The 23,760-nt window shown below is 47.6% G+C and overlaps 1 protein-coding gene across 3 annotated transcripts in view; it reads left to right on the forward strand.

Annotated features, from left to right (window-relative positions):
• The window catches only part of LOC106564665 (septin-9), a 93,552-nt gene that overhangs the window by 10,980 nt on the left and 58,812 nt on the right, over positions 1–23,760 (forward strand). Inside the window, exon 1 of one of the 3 annotated variants that reach the window (XM_014130872.2) lies at positions 15,051–15,195. The exons of 1 other annotated variant lie outside the window; for it this stretch is intronic. In XM_014130872.2, coding sequence (XP_013986347.1) covers positions 15,174–15,195 — 22 coding nt within the window. In that variant the 5' untranslated portion in view covers positions 15,051–15,173. Of the gene's footprint in view, positions 1–15,050; positions 15,196–23,760 lie in introns of those variants that run through there. One more of the 3 variants, XM_014130875.2, reaches the window with a different exon arrangement.

Genomic DNA, 23,760 nt, shown 5'->3' on the forward strand with positions numbered 1-23,760 from the left:
AGCTTCAGGCCAGACCGAAGTTAACAGTTAATACAATGTTGCAAGGAGCTTCAGGCCAGACCGAAGTTAACAGTTAATACAATGTTTCAAGGAGCTTCAGGCCAGACCGAAGTTAACAGTTAATACAATGTTTCAAGGAGCTTCAGGCCAGACCGAAGTTAACAGTTAAATACAATGTTTCAAGGAGCTTTTTGCCAGACCGAAGTTAACAGTTAATACAATGTTTCAAGTTCATTGCAGACAGGCCATGTGTAGACACTGCAGGCTGCAATGTTTTTATTTGTTGGCTTTATATGCTATTTTTACATAGTTGGAAATATTAAGTTTATATCATTTTCATATAGAATTGGATAGAATTTTGATGTACCACATGACAATGATTTTGAGATACGAAGACATTATTATAAATCAAATGAAATTGTTCCATGAAAAATGTGAATATGAAAACCATAACTGGTACACAGATCAGTAGAAATTGTAATATAAATTGGCATTCCACGTGAGAAGGTTGGCCGACTCCTCGTGTAGCCTATTACAAGCAACTTCAGGAGAGTAACAGCAGAATCTGCGAAAGCCAGCGGGAGTTGGATGGTTGGGACAGGTTAAGGTTTTTTTCTTCTGGTTATCTTGATCTCTGGCTCCTTCTTGAGTCATTTGTGTCTTATTTCATCAAACAGTGAGCTTAAAGCATCAGACAAGCTCAATGCATATAAAGTGGATTTTATTAAAACACATAAGGTGTGTCTATCACAGGAGGTTAGTGGCACCTTAAAATTTGGGAGGACGGGCTAGTGGTAATGGCTGGAATAATGTCTGGTTTCCATATGTTTGATGCCATTCCATTTACTCTGTTCCAGCCATTATTATGAGCTCTCCTCCCCTCAGCAGCCTCCACCGGTGTCTATATATGGGACAAAATATATTGGTCGAAAGAACAGATGACTCTAGGTCGATGTCACAAGTATCTTCGTCTTCTGACGATAATGCGAAATCGTCATCAGAAAAGGTAGACCAATACGCAGCAGGTGTGCAGTTGTTCATTTTGAACATTTAATTAAATCAACACGAATACAAAAACAACAAACAAGAAAACGAACGATAAACTGACAGTCTGCAAAGCATAGGCTCAACACAGAACAATCATCAAATCAAATTTCAAATCAAATTTATTTTTATATAGCCCTTCGTACATCAGCTGATATTCTCAAAGTGCTGTACAGAAACCCAGCCTAAAACCCCAAACAGCAAGCAAAGCATGTGAAAGAAGCACGGTGGCTAGGAAAAACTCCCTAGGAAAAACTCCCTAGAAAGGCCAAAAACCTAGGAAGAAACCTAGAGAGGAACCAGGCTATGAGGGGTGGCCAGTCCTCTTCTGGCTGTGCAGGGTGGATATTATAACAGAACATGGTCAAAATGTTAAAATGTTCATAAATGACCAGCATGGTCAAATAATAATAATCATAGTAGTTGTCGAGGGTGCAACAAGCACGTCCGGTGAACAGGTCAGGGTTCCATAGCCGCAGGCAGAACAGTTGAAACTGGAGCAGCAGCACGGCCAGGTGGACTGGGGACAGCAAGGAGTCATCATACCAGGTAGTCCTGAGGCATGGTCCTAGGGCTCAGGTCCTCCGAGAGAAAGAGAGAAAGAGAGAATTAGAGAGAGCATATTTAAATTCACACAGGACACCGGATAAGACAAGAGAAATACTCCAGATGTAACAGACTGACCCTAGCCCCCCGACACATAAACTACTGCAGCATAAATACTGGAGGCTGAGACAGAAGGGATCAGAAGACACTGTGGCCCCATCCGATGATACCCCCGGACAGGGCCAAACAGGCAGGATATAACCCCACCCACTTTGCCAAAGCACAGCCCCCACACCACTAGAGGGATGTCTCCAACCACCAACTTACCGTCCTAAGACAAGGCCGAGTATAGCCCACAACGATCTCCGCCATGGCACAACCCAAGGGGGGGCGCCAACCCAGACAGGAAGACCACGTCAGTGACTCAACCCACTCAAGTGACGCACCCCTCCCATGGACGGCATGGAAGAACACCAGTAGGCCAGTGACTCAGCCCCTGTAAAAGGGTTAGAGGCAGAGAATCCCAGTGGAAAGAGGGGAACCGGCAAGGCAGAGACAGCAAGGGCGGTTCGTTGCTCCAGCCTTTCCGTTCACCTTCACACTCCAGGGCCAGACTATACTTAATCATAGGACCTACTGAAGAGATAAGTCTTCAGTAAAGACTTAAAGGTTGAGACTGAGTCTGCGTCTCTCACATTGGTAGGCAGACCATTCCATAAAAATGGAGCTCTATAGGAGAAAGCCCTACCTCCAGCCGTTTGCTTAGAAATTCTAGGGACAATTAGGAGGCCTGCGTCTTGTGACCGTAGCGTACGTGTAGGTATGTACGGCAGGACCAAATCGGAAAGATAGGTAGGAGCAAGCCCATGTAATGCTTTGTAGGTTAGCAGTAAAACCTTGAAATCAGCCCTTGCCTTAACAGGAAGCCAGTGTAGGGAGGCTAGCACTTTGGTTCTAGTCAGGATTCTAGCAGCCGTATTTAGCACTAACTGAAGTTTATTTAGTGCTTTATCCGGGTAGCCGGAAAGTAGAGCATTGCAGTAGTCCAGCCTAGAAGTAACAAAAGCATGGATTAATTTTTCTGCGTCATTTTTGGACAGAAAATTTCTGATTTTTGCAATGTTACGTAGATGGAAAAAAGCTGTCCTTGAAACAGTCTTGATATGTTCTTCAAAAGAGAGATCAGGGTCCAGAGTAACGCCGAGGTCCTTCACAGTTTTATTTGAGACGACTGTACAACCATCCAGATTAATTGTCAGATTCAACAGAAGATCTCTTTGTTTCTTGGGACCTAGAACAAGCATCTCTGTTTTGTCCGAGTTTAAAAGTAGAAAGTTTGCAGCCATCCACTTCTTTATGTCTGAAACACAGGCTTCTAGCGAGGGCAATTTTGGGGCTTCACCATGTTTCATTGAAATGTACAGCTGTGTGTCGTCCGCATAGCAGTGAAATTTAACATTATGTTTTCGAATGACATCCCCAAGAGGTAAAATATATAGTGAAAACAATAGTGGTCCTAAAACGGAACCTTGAGGAACACCGAAATTTACAATTGATTTGTCAGAGGACAAACCATTCACAGAGACAAACTGATATCTTTCCGACAGATAAGATCTAAACCAGGCCAGAACTTGTCCATGTAGACCAATTTGGGTTTCCAATCTCTCCAAAAGAATGTGGTGATCGATGGTATCAAAAGCGGCACTAAGATCTAGGAGCACGAGGACAGATGCAGAGCCTCGGTCTGACGTCATTAAAAGGTAATTTACCACCTTCACAAGTGCAGTCTCAGTGCTATGATGGGGTCTAAAACCAGACTGAAGCGTTTCGTATACATTGTTTGTCTTCAGGAAGGCAGTGAGTTGCTGTGCAACAGCTTTTTCTAAAATTTTTGAGAGGAATGGAAGATTCGATATAGGCCGATAGTTTTTTATAATTTCTGGATCAAGATTCGGCTTTTTTCAAGAGAGGCTTTATTACTGCCACTTTTAGTGAGCTTGGTACACATCCGGTGGATAGAGAGCCGTTTATTATGTTCAACATAGGAGGGCCAAGCACAGGAAGCAGCTCTTTCAGTAGTTTAGTTGGAATAGGGTCCAGTATGCAGCTTGAGGGTTTGGAGGCCATGATTATTTTCATCATTGCGTCCAAGAGATATAGTACTAAAACACTTTAGTATCTCCCTTGATCCTAGGTCCTGGCAGAGTTGTGCAGACTCAGGACAATGGAGCTTTGGAGGAATACCCAGATTTAAAGAGGAGTCTGTAATTTGCTTTCTAATGATCATGATCTTTTCCTCAAAGAAGTTCATAAATTTATTACTGCTGAAGTGAAAGCCATCCTCCATTTGCGAAGGCTGCTTTTTAGTTAGCTTTGCGACAGTATCAAAAAGAAATTTTGGATTGTTCTTATTTTCCTCAATTAAGTTGGAAAAATAGGATGATCGAGCAGCAGTAAGGGCTCTTCGATACTGCACGGTACTGTCTTTCCAAGCTAGTCGGAAGACTTCCAGTTTGGTGTGGCGCCATTTCCGTTCCAATTTTCTGGAAGCTTGCTTCAGAGCTCGTGTATTTTCTGTATACCAGGGAGCTAGTTTCTTATGACAGATGTTTTTAGTTTTTAGGGGTGCAACTGCATCTAGGGTATTGCGCAAGGTTAAATTGAGTTCCTCGGTTAGGTGGTTAACTGATTTTTGTCCTCTGACGTCCTTGGGTAGGCAGAGGCAGTCTGGAAGGGCATCAAGGAATCTTTGGGTTGTCTGAGAATTTATAGCACGACTTTTAATGCTCCTTGGTTGGGGTCTGAGCAGATTATTTGTTGCAATTGCAAACGTAATAAAATGGTGGTCCGATAGTCCAGGATTATGAGGAAAAACATTTAGATCCACAACATTTATTCCATGGGACAAAACTAGGTCCAGAGTATGACTGTGGCAGTGAGTAGGTCCAGAGACATGTTGGACAAAACCCACTGAGTCGATGATGGCTCCGAAAGCCTTTTGGAGTGGGTCTGTGGACTTTTCCATGTGAATGTTAAAGTCACCAAAAATTAGAATATTATCTGCTATGACTACAAGATCCGATAGGAATTCAGGGAACTCAGTGAGGAACACTGCATATGGCCCAGGAGGCCTATAAACAGTAGCTATAAAAAGTGAGTGAGTAGGCTGCATAGATTTCATGACTAGAAGCTCAAAAGACGAAAACGTCATTGTTGTTTTTTTTTGTAAATTGAAATTTGCTATCGTAAATGTTAGCAACACCTCCGCCTTTGCCGGATGCACGGGGGGTATGGTCACTAATGTAACCAGGGGTGAGGCCTCATTTAACACAGTAAATTCATCAGGCTTAAGCCATGTTTCAGTCAGGCCAATCACATCAAGATTATTATCAGTGATTAGTTCATTGACTATAACTGCCTTGGAAGTGAGGGATCTAACATTAAGTAACCCAATTTTGAGATGTGAGGTATCACAATCTCTTTCAATAATGGCAGGAATGGAGGAGGTCTTTATACTAGTGAGATTGCTAAAGCGAACACCGCCATTTTTAATTTTGCCGAACCTAGATCGAGGCACAGACACGGTCTCAATGGGGAAAGCTGAGCTGACTACGCTGACTGTGCTAGTGGCAGACTCCACTAAGCTGGCAGGCTGGCTAACAGCCTGCTGCCTGGCCTGCACCCTATTTCATTGTGGTGCTAGAGGAGTTAGAGCCCTGTCTATGTTCGTAGATAAGATGAGAGCACCCCTCCAGCTAGGATGGAGTCCGTCACTCCTCAACAGGCCAGGCTTGGTCCTGTTTGTGGGTGAGTCCCAGAAAGAGGGCCAATTATCTACAAATTCTATCTTTTGGGAGGGGCAGAAAACAGTTTTCAACCAGCGATTGAGTTGTGAGACTCTGCTGTAGAGCTCATCACTCCCCCTAACTGGGAGGGGGCCAGAGACAATTAATCGATGCCGACACATCTTTCTAGCTGATTTACACGCTGAAGCTATGTTGCGCTTCACCCACCAATCACACACAAACACACCCTAATATATGGGACTCTCAATCAAAGGCAGATAGACAACACCTGCCTTCAACTGAGAGTCCCAACCCCAAACATAGAAACACACACACCAGACTAACCATAGAATACAAACACATAGACCATCAACCAAAAACCCGGAAATACTAAATCAAACACCCTTTACACAAACACACCACCCCGAACCACATAAAACAAATACCCTCTGCCACGTCCTGACCAAACTACAAAAACAATTAACCTTATACTGGCCAGGACGTGACAGTACCCCCCCCTTAAAGGTGCTACCCCAGAAGCACCTTAACAAAAAAATAACCCCAAGCAACACCAAAAAAATTCCCCTTTTCTAAAGGGAGGGAAGGGAGGGTGGCTGCCGTCAACGACGGCACTGTGCTACACCCCCCCTCCCCAACCCACCTATTTCTGGAGGTGGCTCCGGCTCAGGCCGTTCCAGGCTGTCGGGGCAGTCTGGCAGCTCGGGACAGTCTGGGCAGTCTGGCAGCTCGGGACAGTCTGGGCAGTCTGGCAACTCGGGGCAGTCTGGCAACTCGGGGCAGTCTGGGCAGTCTGGCAACTCGGGACAGTCTGGGCAGTCTGGCAACTCGGGACAGTCTGGGCAGTCTGGCAACTCGGGGCAGTCTGGCAACTCGGGGCAGTCTGGCAACTCGGGGCAGTCTGGGCAGTCTGGCAACTCGGGACAGTCTGGGCAGTCTGGCAACTCGGGACAGTCTGGGCAGTCTGGCAACTCGGGACAGTCTGGCAACTCGGGACAGTCTGGCAACTCGGGGCAGTCTGGGCAGTCTGGCAACTCGGGGCAGTCTGGGAAGTCTGGCAACTCGGGGCAGTCTGGGAAGTCTGGCAACTCGGGGCAGTCTGGGAAGTCTGGCAACTCGGGGCAGTCTGGGCAGTCCGGCAACTCGGGGCAGTCTGGCCACTCCGGCAGTTCGGGGCAGTCTGGCCACTCCGGCAGTTCGGGGCAGTCTGGCCACTCCGGCAGTTCGGGGCAGTCTGGCCACTCCGGCAGTTCGGGGCAGTCTGGCCACTCCGGCAGTTCGGGGCAGTCTGGCCACTCCGGCAGTTCGGGGCAGTCTGGCCACTCCGGCAGTTCGGGGCAGTCTGGCCACTCCGGCAGTTCAGGGCAGTCTGGCCACTCCGGCAGTTCAGGGCAGTCTGGCCACTCCGGCAGTTCAGGGCAGTCTGGCCACTCCGGCAGTTCAGGGCAGTCTGGCCACTCCGGCAGTTCAGGGCAGTCTGGCCACTCCGGCAGTTCAGGGCAGTCTGGCCACTCCGGCAGTTCAGCGCAGTCTGGCCACTCCGGCAGTTCAGCGCAGTCTGGCCACTCCGGCAGTTCAGCGCAGTCTGACCTCTCTGACGACGACTGTTGACTGGCGGGCAGCTCTGACGACGACTGTTGACTGGCGGGCAGCTCTGACGACGACTGTTGACTGGCGGGCAGCTCTGACGACGACTGTTGACTGGCGGGCAGCTCTGACGACGACTGTTGACTGGCGGGCAGCTCTGACGACGACTGTTGACTGGCGGGCAGCTCTGGCGACGACTGTTGACTGGCGGGCAGCTCTGACGACGACTGTTGACTGGCGGGCAGCTCTGACGACGACTGTTGACTGGCGGGCAGCTCTGACGACGACTGTTGACTGGCGGGCAGCTCTGACGAAGACTGTTGACTGGCGGGCAGCTCTGACGAAGACTGTTGACTGGCGGGCAGCTCTGACGAAGACTGTTGACTGGCGGGCAGCTCTGACGAAGACTGTTGACTGGCGGGCAGCTCTGACGAAGACTGTTGACTGGCGGGCAGCTCTGATGAAGACTGTTGACTGGCGGGCAGCTCTGGTGACTGTTGACTGGCGTGGCTGGGTTGACGCACTTGTAGCCTGGTGCGTGGTGCTGGTACTGGGTTTACCAGATTATGTACACGCACCTCCAGGCTAGTGCGGGGAGCGGGAACAGGACGAGTCGGACTGGGTTGACGCACTTCCGGGTCCGCACGAGAGACAGGAGCTGGAAACCCAGGGCTATGGAGGCGCACAGTCGGTCTCGATCTTACCTCCTGCACAACCCGTCTTGGCTGGATGGAACTAGTAGCCCTGTACGAGCGGGGTGCTCGTACAGGGCAGACTGGGCTGTGCAGGGGCCTGATGGTAGCCGTGCGTAGAGCGGGAGTTGGGTAGCCTGGTCCTCGGAGGCGTACCGGCGACCAGATGCGCTGCGCAGGCATCCTCCTACCAGGCTGGATGCCCGCTCTAGCACGGCACCTGCGAGGGGCTGGAATAACGCGCACCGGACTGTGCGTGCGTATGGGTGAAATAGTGCGCTCCTCAGCGAAACATAGCGCTCTCCACCCCATACGCTCCTCCATATAACCACGGGTAGCTGGCTTCCGGCTCTTCTTACGCCTAGCCAAACTACCCGTGTGCCCCCCCAAAAAATATTATTGGGGGTGCCTCTCGTGCTTCTCCCTCAGCGCGTACTTGGCCTCGTACCTCCGCCTCTCTGCCTTGGCTGCCTCAATTTCCCACTGCGGGCGGCGATAATCCTCAGCCTGGTGCCAAGGTCCGGCCCCGTCCAGAACTTCCTCCCAGGTCCACTTCTCCCGCCAGTCCAACTCGAATTCCCTCTGCTCCTTCTTCTGCTGCTTGGTCCTTGAGTGGTGGGTGATTCTGTCACAAGTATCTTCGTCTTCTGACGATAATGCGAAATCGTAATCAGAAAAGGTAGACCAATACGCAGCAGGTGTGCAGTTGTTCATTTTGAACATTTAATTAAATCAACACGAATACAAAAACAACAAACAAGAAAACGAACGATAAACTGACAGTCTGCAAAGCATAGGCTCAACACAGAACAATCACCCACAAATCACACACACAAACACACCCTAATATATGGGACTCTCAATCAAAGGCAGATAGACAACACCTGCCTTCAACTGAGAGTCCCAACCCCAATTAACCAAACATAGAAACACACACACCAGACTAACCATAGAATACAAACACATAGACCATCAACCAAAAACCCGGAAATACTAAATCAAACACCCTTTACACAAACACACCACCCCGAACCACATAAAACAAAACACGTCCTGACCAAACTACAAAAACAATTAACCTTATACTGGCCAGGACGTGACAGTCGACCAAGATTTTTTTTGGGGGGGGGACAGCCCTATTGTGGTGGGAGGTTCTCCTCCAACAGGCAGGTTTGGATTATGTAGAGGGTAGGTGTTGAAACATATGAGTGAAACCATCTCTCTACAGCTAGACACTGGAGCTGGTCTCTCTCCTCTCTCTACAGCTAGACACTGGAGCTGATCTCTTTCCTCTCTCTACAGCTAGACACTGGAGCTGGTCTCTCTCCTCTCTCTACAGCAAGACACTGGAGCTGGTCTCGCTCTCTCCTCTCTCTACAGCTAGACACTGGAGCTGGTCTCTCTCCTCTCTCTACAGCAAGACACTGGAGCTAGTCTCTCTCTCTCCTCTCTCTACAGATGGACACTGGAGCTGATCTCTTTCCTCTCTCTACAGCTAGACACTGGAGCTGGTCTCTCTCCTCTCTCTACAGCTAGACACTGGAGCTGGTCTCGCTCTCTCCTCTCTCTACAGCTGGACGCTGGAACTAGTCTCTCTCTTCTCTCTACAGATAGACGCTGGAGCTGGTCTCTCTCGCTCTCCTCTCTCTACAGATGGACGCTGGAGCTGGTCTCTCTGTCTCTCCTCTCTACAGCTGGACGCTGGAGCTAGTCTCTCTCTCCTCTCTACAGATGGACGCTGGAGCTGGTCTCTCTCTCTCCTCTCTACAGCTGGACGCTGGAGCTAGTCTCTCTCTCTCCTCTCTCTACAGATGGACGCTGGAGCTGGTCTCTCTCTCTGCTCTCTCTACAGATGGACGCTGGAGCTGGTCTCTCTCTCCTCTCTCTACAGATGGACGCTGGAGCTGGTCTCTCTCTCCTCTCTCTACAGATGGACGCTGGAGCTGGTCTCTCTCTCTGCTCTCTCTACAGATGAATGCTGGAGCTGGTCTCTCTCTCCTCTCTCTACAGATGGACGCTGGAGCTGGTCTCTCTCTCCAAACAGATGGATGCTAGAGCTGGTCTGTCTCTCTTCTATCTCTACAGATGGACACTGGAGCTGGTCTGTCTCTCTTCTATCTCTACAGATGGACACTGGAGCTGGTCTCTCTCTCCTCTCTACAGATGGACACTGGAGCTGGTCTCTCTCTCTTATCTCTACAGATAGACGCTGGAGTTGGTCTCGCTCTCCTCTCTCTACAGATGGACGCTGGAGCTGGTCTCTCTCCTCTCTCTACAGATGGACGCTGGAGCTGGTCTCTCTCCTCTCTCTACAGATGGACGCTGGAGCTGGTCTCTCTTCTCTCTCTACAGATGGACACTGGAGCTGGTCTCTCTCCTCTCTCTACAGATGGACGCTGGAGTTGGTCTCTCTCCTCTCTCTACAGATGGACGCTGGAGCTGGTCTCTCTCCTCTCTCTACAGATGGACACTGGAGTTGGTCTCTCTCCTCTCTCTACAGATGGACGCTGGAGCTGGTCTCTCTCCTCTCTCTACAGATGGACGCTGGAGTTGGTCTCTCTCCTCTCTCTACAGATGGACGCTGGAGCTGGTCTCTCTCCTCTCTCTACAGATGGACACTGGAGCTGGTCTCTCTCCTCTCTCTACAGATGGACACTGGAGCTGGTCTCTCTCCTCTCTCTACAGATGGACGCTGGAGTTGGTCTCTCTCCTCTCTCTACAGATGGACACTGGAGCTGGTCTCTCTCCTCTCTCTACAGATGGACACTGGAGCTGGTCTTTCTCCTCTCTCTACAGATGGACGCTGGAGCTGGTCTCTCTCCTCTCTCTACAGATGGACACTGGAGTTGGTCTCTCTCCTCTCTCTACAGATGGACACTGGAGCTGGTCTCTCTCCTCTCTCTACAGATGGACACTGGAGTTGGTCTCTCTCCTCTCTCTACAGATGGACGCTGGAGCTGGTCTCTCTCTCTGCTCTCTCTACAGATGAATGCTGGAGCTGGTCTCTCTCTCCTCTCTCTACAGATGGACGCTGGAGCTGGTCTCTCTCTCCAAACAGATGGATGCTAGAGCTGGTCTGTCTCTCTTCTATCTCTACAGATGGACACTGGAGCTGGTCTGTCTCTCTTCTATCTCTACAGATGGACACTGGAGCTGGTCTCTCTCTCCTCTCTACAGATGGACACTGGAGCTGGTCTCTCTCTCTTATCTCTACAGATAGACGCTGGAGTTGGTCTCGCTCTCCTCTCTCTACAGATGGACGCTGGAGCTGGTCTCTCTCCTCTCTCTACAGATGGACGCTGGAGCTGGTCTCTCTCCTCTCTCTACAGATGGACGCTGGAGCTGGTCTCTCTTCTCTCTCTACAGATGGACACTGGAGCTGGTCTCTCTCCTCTCTCTACAGATGGACGCTGGAGTTGGTCTCTCTCCTCTCTCTACAGATGGACGCTGGAGCTGGTCTCTCTCCTCTCTCTACAGATGGACACTGGAGTTGGTCTCTCTCCTCTCTCTACAGATGGACACTGGAGCTGGTCTCTCTCCTCTCTCTACAGATGGACGCTGGAGTTGGTCTCTCTCCTCTCTCTACAGATGGACGCTGGAGCTGGTCTCTCTCCTCTCTCTACAGATGGACACTGGAGCTGGTCTCTCTCCTCTCTCTACAGATGGACACTGGAGCTGGTCTCTCTCCTCTCTCTACAGATGGACGCTGGAGTTGGTCTCTCTCCTCTCTCTACAGATGGACACTGGAGCTGGTCTCTCTCCTCTCTCTACAGATGGACACTGGAGCTGGTCTTTCTCCTCTCTCTACAGATGGACGCTGGAGCTGGTCTCTCTCCTCTCTCTACAGATGGACACTGGAGTTGGTCTCTCTCCTCTCTCTACAGATGGACACTGGAGCTGGTCTCTCTCCTCTCTCTACAGATGGACACTGGAGTTGGTCTCTCTCCTCTCTCTACAGATGGACACTGGAGCTGGTCTCTCTCCTCTCTCTACAGATGGACACTGGAGTTGGTCTCTCTCCTCTCTCTACAGATGGACACTGGAGTTGGTCTCTCTCCTCTCTCTACAGATGGACACTGGAGCTGGTCTCTCTCCTCTCTCTACAGATGGACACTGGAGCTGGTCTCTCTCCTCTCTCTACAGATGGACACTGGAGTTGGTCTCTCTCTCCTCAATTAGGTCTCACCATGGAGCCTATACAGTACAGCCCTGTTGAGGCTTATAGTTAACCAACGTTTAATCAGAGCTGGCTTACCGTAGCACCACTGTTTAAATACCGTACACATATCACAAATCAAAAAGTGTGACACCAAAAGATACTGCTGTTTTGTTAGTTGCCTGAGTGTCACAAATAGGAAGTCACAGATTGTCACGTGTGTTTCTGTATGTGTGTTTGTGCGTGTGGCCACAAGCGCGCCTGCTTGCATGAGTCTGTGTGAAAGACACCACAGTGCTTTTGGGCTCAGGCCAAGGGTCTGACTCTATCTCGCCTGACCAGCTGAGCACTGACTAGGTCCAGGGTAGACCGGGTTAGTGCTGCCATTTGGCTGCCCTAAAGAGTTCTCCTTAATTAAAACATGTCATAAGCAGTCACTGCATTCCATTAACTTTGTTATTGCTCAACAGCTTTAACAGCCTAAAAAAAACGGGCCTCTATTTTTGACAGACTTGGGTAACATTGACAAACACCATGTGGATGGAAGTTGGCTTCTTCCTTATGACTGAGTTCCTCTTTAATAAAGGTGAAAATGTATCCAGAGTGTAGCTCTGATCTGTTTCTTTGTGTGACCTTTAGTAACCACACAGTGTGTGTGTGTGTGTGTGTGTGTGTGTGTGTGTGTGTGTGTGTGTGTGTGTGTGTGTGTGTGTGTGTGTGTGTGTGCGTGTGCGTGCGTGCGTGCGCGTGTGTGTGTGTGTGTGTGTGTGTGTGTGTGTGAGCGCACACATGTACACACCAACACACACATATGGACACACACCTACAAATCTACACACACCCCTATCCCTCCATCCAGTCCCTCTACTCCCCCACACAGACATATGGCCATATGACATGAAGAGTGGGGGAGTGAGGAGAGCCAGAGGAAGGAGGTGCAGCAGAGGGGGAGAGACATACAACTCCACAGAGCTGGTTTGGGTTAGAAGGGACCCTAGATAACGGGTTTCTGTTAAAAGGGCTATGTAGATACAGATAACCCCACTGCTCATCCATGCCTGTCTCATTCCCACTAGGATCCAGTGTGTGTGTGTAGATTGGGGTGTTTGTGTGAGTCCCATCTATTGGCCATGGGGCACCCTTTCATGACTGGTTCCAACTTCCTTGGGTCCCACCATACAGTAGATGAAGCAATTTAAAAAGAGGATCTTACAAGAGAGAGGAAAAACCCAGAGAAGGTTATTATGAATGTTTGTGAACTCACTTCTGATCACACTCTTTGGCAGAGAGACAGCAAAGTTTGGCTCCGGTTGAAGTTTCTGACAACGTGCAACAAATCACCGTCGACACGTACACCATTCCCAGCCCCGTCTCTTGTATCATCACCTCACCTCAGATAAAGCCGGGCGTTTGTCATCGGGGCGAGCCAAGAGAAACAACTTGCCCTATCGCAACTGTAGCATATCACTGTCCTCACCCAGCCGCGGTTCCTGTAGACTAAACTAAAACAGCCCAGGACAGGTCACATTCACCTGAAAGAGCCAAAGGGTTTGTCTCCAATCATGTTTACGCTAAAGCTATCTAGATAGCTAAGTCGCTAACTCTGGCTAGCTAAAGTCGCTAACGCTGCACTATCTAGGGAGGGATTGGATGTCCCTTTGAGAACAAATGGAAAGGGAAGTGAAGTGCTTGTAACTTGGGCCGCGTGTGTTTGTTTGGCCGTTTTCTCATCCAGACGGCAGCTCGCTAAGTGACCCTTGACCTCTCCTGAAAGCAAGGTGGAGGGTCAGAGGCCAGAGTGCGTCCTGCTCTCCTGGCGTCAGGGGAGGGGTTGGAAAGGGAGTGGGGTTAGGGGTGGGCACTATGGAATGCTCCAGGTCTGTTAAGTGACTCCAGTGTTTGTTTTTCCTGATTAAACCCCAGTCAATAGAACTGGAGATACTCTGGGAGGATAGAATACACAGTCTCTGGTCAGGAAATGTTAAAGTTCCTCTATAACTCACTCAGTTGAGTGTGATGTTGTTATGGGAGTATTCTTCATCCGCTTACCCCACGTTTACCTTGTAACCATGGCGTCTTAGAATGGTGTCGAAGGTCCCTACGCATACAGTATCAGAGTGTGTGTGTGTGTGTGTGTGTGTGTGTGTGTGTGTGTGTGTGTGTGTGTGTGTGTGTGTGAGATTGGGGGCTGTTAAATGGAGGTAGCGGAGTGCTTGAGTTCCAGGAACCTTCTAGAGAAACTTTTTTTAAAGATAGAGAGAACTTCTATATGATCAGCACTGCATTATCACACAGTACTAACGCTGCATTATCACACAGTACTAACGCTGCATTATCACACAGTACTAACGCTGCATTATCACACCGTACTAACGCTGCATTATCACACAGTCTAACGCTGCATTATCACACAGTGCTAACACTGCATCATCACACAGTACTAACGCTGCATCATCACACAGTACTAACGCTGCATTATCACACCGTACTAACGCTGCATTATCACACAGTACTAACGCTGCATTATCACACAGTACTAACGCTGCATTATCACACCGTACTAACACTGCATCATCACACAGTGCTAACGCTGCATTATCACACAGTACTAACGCTGCATTATCACACAGTACTAACGCTGCATTATCACACAGTACTAACGCTGCATTATCACACAGTGCTAACACTGCATCATCACACAGTACTAACGCTGCATTATCACACCGTACTAACGCTGCATTATCACACCGTACTAACGCTGCATTATCACACAGTACTAACGCTGCATCATCACACAGTACTAACACTGCATCATCACACAGTACTAACGCTGCATTATCACACCGTACTAACGCTGCATTATCACACCGTACTAACGCTGCATTATCACACAGTACTAACGCTGCATCATCACACAGTACTAACACTGCATCATCACACAGTGCTAACACTGCATCATCACACAGTACTAACACTGCATCATCACACAGTGCTAACACTGCATCATCACACAGTGCTAACACTGCATCATCACACAGTGCTAACACTGCATCATCACACAGTGCTAACACTGCATCATCACACAGTGCTAACACTGCATCATCACACAGTGCTAACACTGCATCATCACACAGTGCTAACGCTGCATCATCACACAGTACTAACACTGCATCATCACACAGTACTAACACTGCATCATCACCGCAGATTGAAGACATTAGACCTAAGAGGGAGGGAGGGGGAGAGAGGTGACTAAGTCAGACAGAAAAAGGGGAAGTCTTAAGCAAAAAAAGGAGAGAGAGAAAAAAGACAGACATTACATGTGGCTGAGGCTGTGAGCAAGTAATGGAGCGAGACAGAATAGCCGGTAAGTTCTGGGCTCTCAAACTTTTTTCTTCTGCGTAGTTTGAAGTCTTTTTCATTGAAGAAAAGCTGCTTAATTCTCTCTTTTCTAACTCACTTGGTAACTTTAGTTTGCTGCCTCGCCTGTGTAGAGGAAGCCACGAGTCATTCGGGGTTCTGTTTGCTTAGTCGGGCAGTACAGTAGACGCTGGGGCACGCTGTCCGTCTAGTCCGCTTGCCTCACTACTGTTTGAAAGAGTTTAGGACTAACCAATTCGTCTTGCTAGTAAATTCCACAAGAATATGATCATCGGCTCTAATTCTCTCCATTTTTAAGGGTTGACTTGTAATAGTTTACTCTACAGCTGGTGGTTGTCTTTGTCTCTTTCTGACACTGTCAGCTGTGAGATACTGTACGGCTGCCTTGAGTGGGTGAGTGGGTGAGTGAGCATCATGTGAAGAAGTGTCTTAAGCCCCATGACTACAAGGTATCCTGGACACTACTATGGAAAGAAATGTGGAAAAGCCACAAACCAAATATGCAATTTGTGACTGAGGCATTGCAGTAGGATTGCATTGGATATGATGGACTAATGATTCACTACAGCTGACCCTGATGGGGGAGCTAGACTATAGACATGATTCACTCTGAATAATGTCATGGCCATGCGTACAAGGGAGTTGATGCTTGATTTCAGTCATCTAGATTCATTATGATTGATGGGAAAGTCTATTTTTAGTTATGGAATGAGGCATGAGCTCATATGTTTTTTTTTGCGGTTGTGGCCTCCGCCAGCGTCTTTTCAGGAAAGCCTAGCGCGTCCCACACACTGTGTCCTGTCAGAATGGGTGTCTTGTCATTCTGTGTCCTCCCCGCTGTTGCTCTCAGCTTCAGGGTTGATATTCCTCCACGTCCCCTGTTAATGTCACTCTCTCTGTTTACACACAGTGCTACGACTGAAGCTATCGCTGATCCATAGATCTGCCTAATCAAATCTTTCATTGGATTTTCAGTTTTTTGGTAAGTTTTGCGTGTAGAGGGGCTAAACTGGCCCGTATGGGCTCAGACTGGATTAAAACAATAAGGCTAATCCAACAGGCTTGTGGGGAATAGCGTCGGACATCAAACTGAGCGTCACTCTGAAAATCTGCCTTCATTCAGCTGCTAATGAGATGGCTCCACTTCAGCTCAGAGTGCATCTGATCTGCTGTGCAGACTCTGTATAGTTCTAGAGTAGACCACAGGGAGGCAGTGTTGCTATGTGAGTTTTCCCTTAGCCGTCTGTCCCTGTAGGCAGTCAGTGGAGTGCAGCACCGTTTCACTGAGTTCTGTGAAAAGTTCCATGTGGATGATTCATATTTTGCAGACAGGGATTTCTTTCTTGTGTGAGTTGGAAGAATCTAGCAAAGTCGGACATTGGTGGGGGCGAGGAGAAGTGTGAGGTTTTTCCACAGCTCGAGCGTTTGGTGGCAGCAGTCGCCTTTCACCCGGGAAGCCCTGGGCTGAGCAACTTCCTGTTTCTGCTCAACTCTTTATTTAATTTTTATGGGGTTGTTTTTAGATGTGTTGCTATGACAACCCCCCCCCCCCCCCCCCACCCCCCACACACACACACACACACACACAAAAAAAACAACACTTGACTTGTTTTACGAGTGATAAGTCTTAGCGGGACATTTTGGACCCGTGATCTGAGCCTCTGTCGCCACTCTCCGTTTTGGCTCTGTAGTGTTTTAAACCTCACTGCTATAAACCGTATTGTCAGACCTCAGAGTTACGGCTGTGGTGTAGCCTCTCTACCCTCGGCTGTGCTGGATTTAAGATAATATGTTCAATGTGATGTCTTATTGATCATCTCTACGTATGGGCAGCACATTGTGCTATAATGGCAGATAGTTGACTCACTCAATGTATCTGGCTGCTGCTTCAGTGGAAAAATGAAAAGCGATGTTTAATAGTGGAATCGAGAGGAGATCAGAAATGCCATGTAACTGTCTGTATTGTGACATTTTAAATAGCGATATGATCAGTACAGGATATCCTGTTGGGTGACGCTCTCATCACAGCCATGGCAGGCTATTGGTGGTTGAGGTGTGAGTTGATAGACCAGTTGAGGTCAATGCGGAGGGAGGGAGGGAGGTGGCGATAGGGCTTTGCTTTGAACACTGGTTCTTACATGCTCTGGATCAACACAAGGCCTGTTCAGTGTGTCACATGTCAGCTTACTCATCCTTCGGCTGCTGTGTGTGAATTGTCCTTTGAATTAGTTTGGGTTTTGCACAATGTAAACAGTGCAGTGAATGCTGACGATAGCCAACGCAGTACCCTTAAGACACAGCACAACAAACACATGCAAGACTCCACTCACACACATGCACACTACCCAATGGCTAACCCCTGTAGAGGAAGTTGCAAGGCTCTTTGTGTTCCATAAAAGCAGCGTAGAGGATTTCCTCCATGAGTCAGCTGTCGACACTTCTACCTTCCTACCTCTCTGCACCCTACCTTTTATTGTCTGCTAATATTATTATTTCTCCACTAGGATAAGACCGGGCCCAAAGAACATGGCCCTGGACATTGAGAACAGGAAAGTAGGAAACTGGGCGGGCCGGCTCTATGGAAGCCCCACCTTTTGGTGTTGGGAGTTTGGCTGGTACAAGGCTATTATATGGAAAGACCTAAACAGGGGTCAAATCTGGGGTTAGGTTAGTCATGATATTGTCACGCCCTGACCTTAGAGATCCTTATTATTCTCTATGTTTGGTTAGGTCAGGGGGTGACTCGGGTGGGAAAGTCTATGTTTTCTATTTCTTTGGTTTTGGCTGAGTGTGGTTCCCAATCAGAGGCAGCTGTCTATCGTTGTCTCTGATTGGGGATCATATATAAGTTGTCATTTTCCTTTTGGGTTTTGTGGGATCTTATTTTCTGTTTAGTGTCTGTGCCTGACAGAACTGTGCGCTTTCGTTTTTGCCTTTTTGTATTTTGTTTGAGTATTTTGTGAATAAAAGAATCATGAACACTTTCCACGCTGCGCTTTGGTCTACTCTTCCTACCACCAATGGAGCCGTTACAGAAGATCCCACCAAAAACGGACCAAGCAGCGTGGTCAGGATGAGTGGACATGGGAGGAAATAATGAATGGAGAAGGGTCTCCCCAGCCTGGTAAGCCCTGTGGCAGCTCCACGCACCAGGCTGCCAGTACGTCTCCTCAGTCCGGTGAGACCTGTTCCGGCTCCACGCACCCGGCCTCCAGTGCGTCTCTCCAGCCTGGTACGCCCTGTGCCTGCTCCACGCACCCAGTCTCCAGTGCGTCTCCTCAGCCTGGTACGCCCTGTGCCGGCTCCACGCACCAAGCCTCCAGTGATGATCCATGGCACGAAGCCTGCACCGAGAGTAGATGCCCACCCGGACCCTCCCCTATAGGTTCAGGTTTGCGGCCGGAGTCCGCACCTTTGGGGGGGTACTGTCACGCCCTGACCTTAGAGATCCTTATTATTCTCTATGTTTGGTTAGGTCAGGGTGTGACTCGGGTGGGAAAGTCTATGTATTCTATTTCTTTGGTTTTGGCCGAGTGTGGTTCCCAATCAGAGGCAGCTGTCTATCGTTGTATCTGATTGGGGATCATATATAAGTTGTCATTTTCCTTTTGGGTTTTGTGGGATCTTATTTTCTGTTTAGTGTGACGGGTCAGTGTCACCGATCAGGCACCGTGTTATGCAGTGCGCATGCACAGCCCGGTGCGCTCGTTGCCGGCTCCTCGCATTTGCCGTGCTAGAGTGGGCATTCAGCCAGGACGGATTGTGCCGGCTCAGCGCTCCTGATCTCCGGTGCGTTTCTTCGGCACAGGAAATCCAGCGCCGGCTCTGCACACTGTGTCTCCGGTGCGCCTTCACAGCCCAGTGCGTCCTGTGCCAGCACCCCGCATTTGCCGGGCGAAAGTAAGCATCCAGCCAGGACGGGTTGTGCCAGCTCTACGCTCGAGACCTCCAGTGCGCATCCACGGCCCAGTGTATCCGGTGCCAGCTCCGCGGACCAGGTTTCCAGTGCATCTCCCCAGTCCGGTGAGACCTGTTCCGGCTCCACGCACCCGGCCTCCAGTGCGTCTCTCCAGCCTGGTACGCCCCGTGCCTGCTCCACGCACCCAGTCTTCAGTGTGTCTCCTAAGCCTGGTACGCCCTGTGCCGGCTCCACGCACCAAGCCTCCAGTGATGATCCATGGCACGAAGCCTGCAGTGATGATCCCGGAGCCTGCAGTTACAGATATATTCTTCAATGGATACTAGTATTCTTGAAGGTGTATCACGGCAAGGGCCAGCTCTCGTGTGACCCTTGTATGATCTATGGGTCTGACTGGGCCTTGCACCAGTGGAACATTCATTGAAGGTGTGGAAAATGCTAATGTAACGTGTAGGGAATGCTACAATAATCGTATGTTTAGATGGTACGAGGTAGACGGTAGATGGCAAAGCCATCATTGTTTTCAATGAGAGCACAACAGTAAATGTCATTGAGGCTGGCATTGAATGCCGTCAGCCGCCACGGTAGATGGGACTTACCGCCAGAGTTAAAAAATGTAAACTTTTGCCGTCTGCCATAGCGTCGTTTTTTTACCGGATGTTGATTTGCATTGTTTGTTTACTGAAATCACCATAGCAACGCATACCATTGTGCTGACTTGCTTTTGCCTTCACCATCTTGCTTGCTTTCTTGTCTTGCTATGTTCTGTTCTTTATTTTTGTCTTATTATTATCTATCCTGATGCCTAGTCACTTTACCCTGCCTTCATGTACATATCTACCTCAAATACCTTATCTATCCTGATACCTAGTCACTTTACCCTGCCTTCATGTACATATCTACCTCATATACCTTATTATTCTTTATACCATTTTGTTTAGTCACTTTACCCTGCCTTCATGTACATATCTACCTCAAATACCTTATTATTATCTATCCTTATGGTTTTAAGGAGGTAGCATTGAATTGGGTACAGTCATATCTAACTGACAGGAAACAGTCCACCTATATCAATGGTTCATTTTCTTCCCCTCATGTGTTAAACTGTGGAATACCGCAGGGCAGCTGCCTTGGGCCACTTCTTTATTTAATATATACCAACGACCTTTCCTATGCCCTAGCTGAAACTCAAGCTACTATATTTGCAGATGATACTACAATTTATGCAGCAAGACAATCGGTTCAACAGGTACAGCAAGCTTTACAAGGAGATTTGGAGAATATCAGGGAGTGGGTTTGCCAGAATAAACTTGTTTTAAACACCAAGAAATCCAAAGTTATGTTGGTCTGTTCCACTAGGAAAAGGCCAAAACAGCATGGGATACAATTAAGTATGGGAGGAGTACAAATTGAAGAAGTAGCAGAAACCAAACTATTGGGAGTGCAGCTAGACAACTGCTTATCATGGTCGTCTCAAATAACTCATCTATGTAAAAAAAAATATTAAAACAGCATGTATAATCAGAAGGATAGCTAAATATTTACCAGGAAAAATTATTAAGCAAATAACACAAGCTTTAATTGACAGTCAAGTGAACTACTGTTCTGTGGTCTGGGGAAATGCATCATCAAGTGAAGTTAGGAGGCTGCAGATTGCACAGAACAAAGCAGCAAGGATTGTTTTACGGTGGAGATATGGTTTTTCTGTTGCAGTCATGCGCAATGTTCTTGGTTGGTCATCAATCGACAAGATAATTGAAAAAAACATGCTTATTTTATTTCATAATATACATCATTTAAAACGGCCAAGTTCTATTCACAACGGTAATCAGTTGGTAAGAGACAGACATTCCGTAAATACTAGGAATAGATTGTCCACCATCTATGCGTTATCCAGACAGAAAAATAAATAGGCAAAAGAACATTTTGATTTAGAGCACTAAAGAAATTGAATAAATTAACTGAGCAAACCAGAAACCTTTCAATATATACATTTAAATATTATTTTAAAACGCTTTAAATATAATACACAGAAATGTTGTGGGATTACAGTAGATGAAGAATCCATATTTTTTAGATTGATTATTTATTGGTTCATTATGTTAGTATATTATGTATGTTTGTAATAGTGTGTTATATGTGAAAATATGTCGTATATAAATTGTATTTTAATATTTAAGGACTCTTGGAAGATTAGTTCAAATGGGGACTAAAAGAGATCCAAATAAAATAAAATAAAATCCTGATGCCTCGTCACTTGACCCTGCCTTCATGTACATATCTACCTCAAATACCTTATTATTATCTATCCTGATGCCTAGTCACTTTACCCTGCCTTCATGTACATATCTACCTCAAATACCTTATTAGTATCTATCCTGATGCCTAGTCACTTTACCCTGCCTTCATGTACATATCTACCTCAAATACCTTATTATTATCTATCCTGATGCCTAGTCACTTTACCCTGCCTTCATGTACATATCTACCTCAAATATCTTATTATTATCTATCCTGATGCCTAGTCACTTTACCCTGCCTTCATGTACATATCTACCTTAAATACCTTATTATTATCTATCCTGATGCCTAGTCACTTTACCCTGCCTTCATGTACAAAGCTACCTCAAATACCTTATTATTATCTATCCTGATGCCTAGTCACTTTACCCTGCCTTCATGTACATATCTACCTAATTTACCATATTATTATCTATCCTGATGCCTAGTCACTTTACCCTGCCTTCATGTACATATCTACCTCAAATACCTCGTACTACTGCACATTGATCTGGTACTGGTACTCCCTGTATATAGCTACATTCTTGTGTACTTTATTTTATTCCTCTTGTGTTACTATTTTTCTTTTTATTCTAATTTCTTAAACTCATTGTTGGGAAGGGCTCGTAAGCAAGCGTTTCACGGCAAAGTCTACACCTGTTGTATTCGGCGCCTGTGACAATTTTTTTTTGATTTGATGATGACTGGTACGACGTTTTCTTTGCGTCCCTCGTCTAAATGTACCATAACGTGACATGTGAAACACTTCATCGCACAGTGTGTTTTATGCCTGATGGGCAAAGTGTGAAATGATCCAGTCAGGCTAGGAGGCCTGGCGTGTTTACGACTTCTAGTTGGACAGCTCTCTCACACGCTCTTGCTTTCTCTTTCTCTGAGTTTTATTATCCCGTTTAATTACGTAGAGTTTCTCTACTCAAGCTTTTATTGAAGCCAAGTTCATTTAGCTCCGTCAATTTCATCAGCAGTCATCAGCGCAGTGTTGCCACGCTGTCTGGACCGAAAGGTCAGGACAATCACGTTTTAAAAGGTGTCATTTTAGAGAAACTGTCTAATCCCACACACACACACACACACACACACACACACTCATAAAAGGAATTGATGTGGGGCGACTGGTTTTGTGTCACTTCCTGATGATGAACGTCTATGGTTGTGTGTTCCTATTCTTCTGAAATTGGCCTGACGACTAAGTCTGCAGGTACAACCGGTGAAGTATTAGGAGGCCTACACCGTAAGTGACAAAGCTAACCCACATATACTGGGGAGAGATGACGTGAAGTCGTCGGTGTGAATATGTGAAGGGTCCTAGACCAGCCTATCCTATAAGCACGTTGTACTGACCCAAACCGGCACCCTTTTACACAAACAACATGCATCTACACCACAGCTCTCCTGTCTCCTCTCTCTCTCTCTGCCATGATCCAGGACCAGGCTGTATTGTTTTGGTGGAGATTTCTCTACAGTTTAGCCCTGAGCCTTCAAACACTGTTTACTGGGCTATTTCAGGGGTACTGAAACACACACGCGCTCCAGATGTTGTTTTGAAAATCTGTCTCTCGATGCCTGGAAGGGAGCCATCATCTGCGTGTGCGTGTGTGTTTGCGTGCGTGTTTAGATAAATATATGCTGGCTGGGGAGGTGTGTATTTTGAACGGTGTGTTTTAGGTTTAATTGAGGACTGAGGCTGTGTGGCATATGGTTTACAGTACTGCCACTGGGGCTGAGTACCAGGGGGCCACACACTGCTACTTTTGACCAAATATACATACATGAATGCACATGCATAGGTTAGTGAGGATGTACTGTAACACACACACACACCGCACGCCTATACACAGCTGTCAGGTTTACTGGATGTATGACACACAGAATGTGGGTATGTGAGTACTTATGAGGCTGACTCAACCCATGGTTGCTTTCAGCACTGAGAGGCACCCTACACAATCCATAGAAGACTGTAACCTTTCCAACACAGCACAAGTGGTAAACATTGTAGCAGTCTAGCAGAGGTATTCCAATCCTATAACTGGTATATATCATAAACACACACACTCCATAGTGCTTGGACACACACACACACACTCTACCTGGCAGCCTCTGGCCCTGGTCCCTAGACACTCGCCATAGAAAGGAACCAGAACACACAATAAAACACAACAGGACCGCTCCTGACCTGAAGGTGTTAGGGTGAGGCGACGCCAGCCACCAGGTGGGCCCAAGTTCCTAGGATGACATTGACCTTCTCAGAAATACCTTTTCATTCATACAGCCGGCTAGTATACATAGTACACATTCACAAGACGGAAATATGTATGGCTTGTTGGCATCAGA

This window comes from Salmo salar, chromosome ssa12 (assembly GCF_905237065.1).
Source record: "Salmo salar chromosome ssa12, Ssal_v3.1, whole genome shotgun sequence".
Lineage (NCBI taxonomy): Eukaryota > Metazoa > Chordata > Actinopteri > Salmoniformes > Salmonidae > Salmo > Salmo salar.